The sequence below is a fragment of the Ctenocephalides felis genome, unplaced genomic scaffold, assembly GCF_003426905.1.
Source record: "Ctenocephalides felis isolate EL2017-DRISC unplaced genomic scaffold, ASM342690v1 CF-g0.4_SCAFFOLD_01492, whole genome shotgun sequence".
Taxonomy (NCBI): domain Eukaryota; kingdom Metazoa; phylum Arthropoda; class Insecta; order Siphonaptera; family Pulicidae; genus Ctenocephalides; species Ctenocephalides felis.
This window is the reverse complement of record NW_020537646.1, coordinates 9,151,930-9,154,429: the sequence shown is the minus strand read 5'-3', so window position 1 is coordinate 9,154,429 and position 2,500 is coordinate 9,151,930. Positions and strand designations below refer to the sequence as shown.

The following is a 2,500-nucleotide window of genomic DNA, read 5'->3' as shown; positions in this document are numbered from 1 at the left end:
ACAAAAGACTTTCTAAACTTTTATAAGTTTCTATTATATGTTTTATATATTTTTCATATATGATATTTTTTCTAATTCATTATGATTAAAGCTGCCAAAGTGAAAGTAACACTAATAATCAAATGTAAATTTCATTCATTAATAATATAATTAGTTATTATATTAGTGTTGTACGCGATGGCGTACACATAGTTATAATACTCAATTTAAATTTCAACCATTGAAATTAGTTTTTATGAAATAATTGTTATTTCTTTAGAAATACATGTTTGAATTACCGCCAAAAACTGTGAAATTCTTGGATACGTGTTGGCAAAACTTCGTTTTATAATGTTGGCGTGACCCGGAGCATTGACAACGAAGAGACGAACTTCAGGCAGATGTCAGTTTTTTTACCCGCTCGGTTGATAGATCAATTCTCGGTCCGCCCCATGTGCATTTGAAGTTATTATATATTATCCGTAAAGTAAACCACCTTATAATGCTTATTAAAGAATTGTGAGTATCCAAAGAAGAGTGTTAAATTTTAATACAGTGACATGGGTTATGATTCAAGTATATAATTGATTTAAAAATGTTTGACATCTCAGCCGGGCTAGTGAATAAAGTACACTCCGAATAAAAATTGAGCAAATTGTGGCAGCATGACTAAAAGTCGATCAATACATGCAAAATCATTATTGCTAATCATTTTTCAATTCGGATACCAATGAATTTAATTCTTTAAATAATTAGTTTTTTAAAAAGATATAAATAATAATTCTAAACCTTCCACTCGTCTATATAATTATTATTCTATGTAGTTTGAACATTTTATCTACAACTAAAATTCATTTTTCTATTAATTTAATATTCAAATATGTTAATAAGCATATAAATAATATCTATTGTAAATTACAGCCGAGTAACCTTACCATTAACTGTCGAAGAAGTAAGTATTTGGATGACTCATACATTTTTACATTTCACTCTACAATTTAGTAATGTAATATTGCCAAGCAATGAATATGATATTTAGTATAAATTTTTTTCAAGTTAATTATAAATATGTCAAATCATTCGATATTGGCAAATGATTCAATTAATAATTAATGCATATATCGATTATTATCTTGTTTGCATAAAGTTGTCCAATCGAAAGCACAAATGTTTAATAATTTTATCATTCATTATTCAAATAAGTAATACATAATTCATTACTCTTTTAGTACCAAGTTGCACAGTTGTTTTCTGTAGCAGAAGCATCAAAGAATGAAACAGGTGGTGGAGAAGGAATAGAAGTTTTGAAAAATGAACCATTCACAGACTTTCCACTTCTTGGTAAGCTTGAATTAAAATAAGTAATACATAAACTTACCTATTTTTTGTCTTTTAATTGTGTTTCATATTGGAGTTGTTATGAGATATAATCATTATTGATGTGTGATAAAACAAATTTTTAGGTGGAAAGTATTCGTCTGGTCAGTACACATACAAAATCTATCATTTAGCATCCAAAGTACCTGCATTTATAAGATTACTGGCCCCAAAAGGATCTCTAGAAATTCATGAAGAAGCCTGGAATGCGTATCCATATTGCAGAACTGTTATTACTGTAATAATATTTTGTAATATATCTACACTATAATATTGGAAAGAGTTTTAATGTACAATTATTTTTTTGCAGAATCCTGGTTACATGAAGGAAAATTTTGTCATCTGCATTGAGTCATTACATGTAGGTGATACTGGAGAACAACATAATGTAAGTAAGCATAAAATACTTATGTAGGCAACAAGTAATAAAATATTTTGATGTAGTATATGACTTATAAATTTTGTAGTAAATCATCAAAGATTGTTTTGAGGAAAGTATAGAGCTTCATAATTTTTTAGGTACATGAGTTAACTGGTGACAAGCTAAAGAATCGTGAAGTTGTACATATAGACATTGCCAATGATCCTGTCACTACAGCAGATTATAAGCCGGACGAGGATCCCACTAAATTCAAATCTCAGAAAACAGGCAGAGGGCCTCTAGTTGGCCCAGGATGGAAAAATAATCAAAATCCAGTAATGACCTGTTATAAACTAGTCACTGTTGAATTTAAGTGGTTTGGTTTACAGGTATGAAGTAATATTCAATAGTTTTTTTTATTAATAATTATTCATTCATATAATTTTAATTTTTTAGACAAGGATAGAAAATTTCATTCAAAAGTCAGAACGAAGGTTATTCACAAACTTTCACAGGTAACTAACATTTTTAATAAGATTTACAAACGAATGATAAACATTTTAAGATTCAGCTATATTTATTATGAAATCAATGGTCACATAACCAAAGCTTTCATTAGCGAATATCACTATTCAACTATATTTTTTTACAGCGACAAATCAAAGCACACATCACATTTATATATATTATCATGAAAATTTTGTTTAAAGAACCTTTTGATTTTTGATCACTTTTTTTATTATTTTCTTATTTATATGTTATTTATTCATAGGCAAGTGTTCT

The 2,500-nt window shown here is 27.9% G+C and overlaps 1 protein-coding gene across 1 annotated transcript in view; it reads left to right on the top strand.

The window, feature by feature from the left end:
• Window positions 1–372: 372 nt before the first annotated feature.
• Window positions 373–2,500, top strand: part of LOC113370776 (phosphatidylinositol transfer protein alpha isoform-like) — a 4,820-nt gene continuing 2,692 nt past the window's right edge. The window contains exons 1-8 of the mRNA XM_026611465.1: window positions 373–498; window positions 901–931; window positions 1,209–1,320; window positions 1,443–1,594; window positions 1,667–1,744; window positions 1,876–2,106; window positions 2,174–2,232; window positions 2,490–2,495. Coding sequence (XP_026467250.1) covers window positions 482–498; window positions 901–931; window positions 1,209–1,320; window positions 1,443–1,594; window positions 1,667–1,744; window positions 1,876–2,106; window positions 2,174–2,232; window positions 2,490–2,495 — 686 coding nt within the window. The 5' untranslated portion in view covers window positions 373–481. The remainder of the gene's footprint in view (window positions 499–900; window positions 932–1,208; window positions 1,321–1,442; window positions 1,595–1,666; window positions 1,745–1,875; window positions 2,107–2,173; window positions 2,233–2,489; window positions 2,496–2,500) is intronic.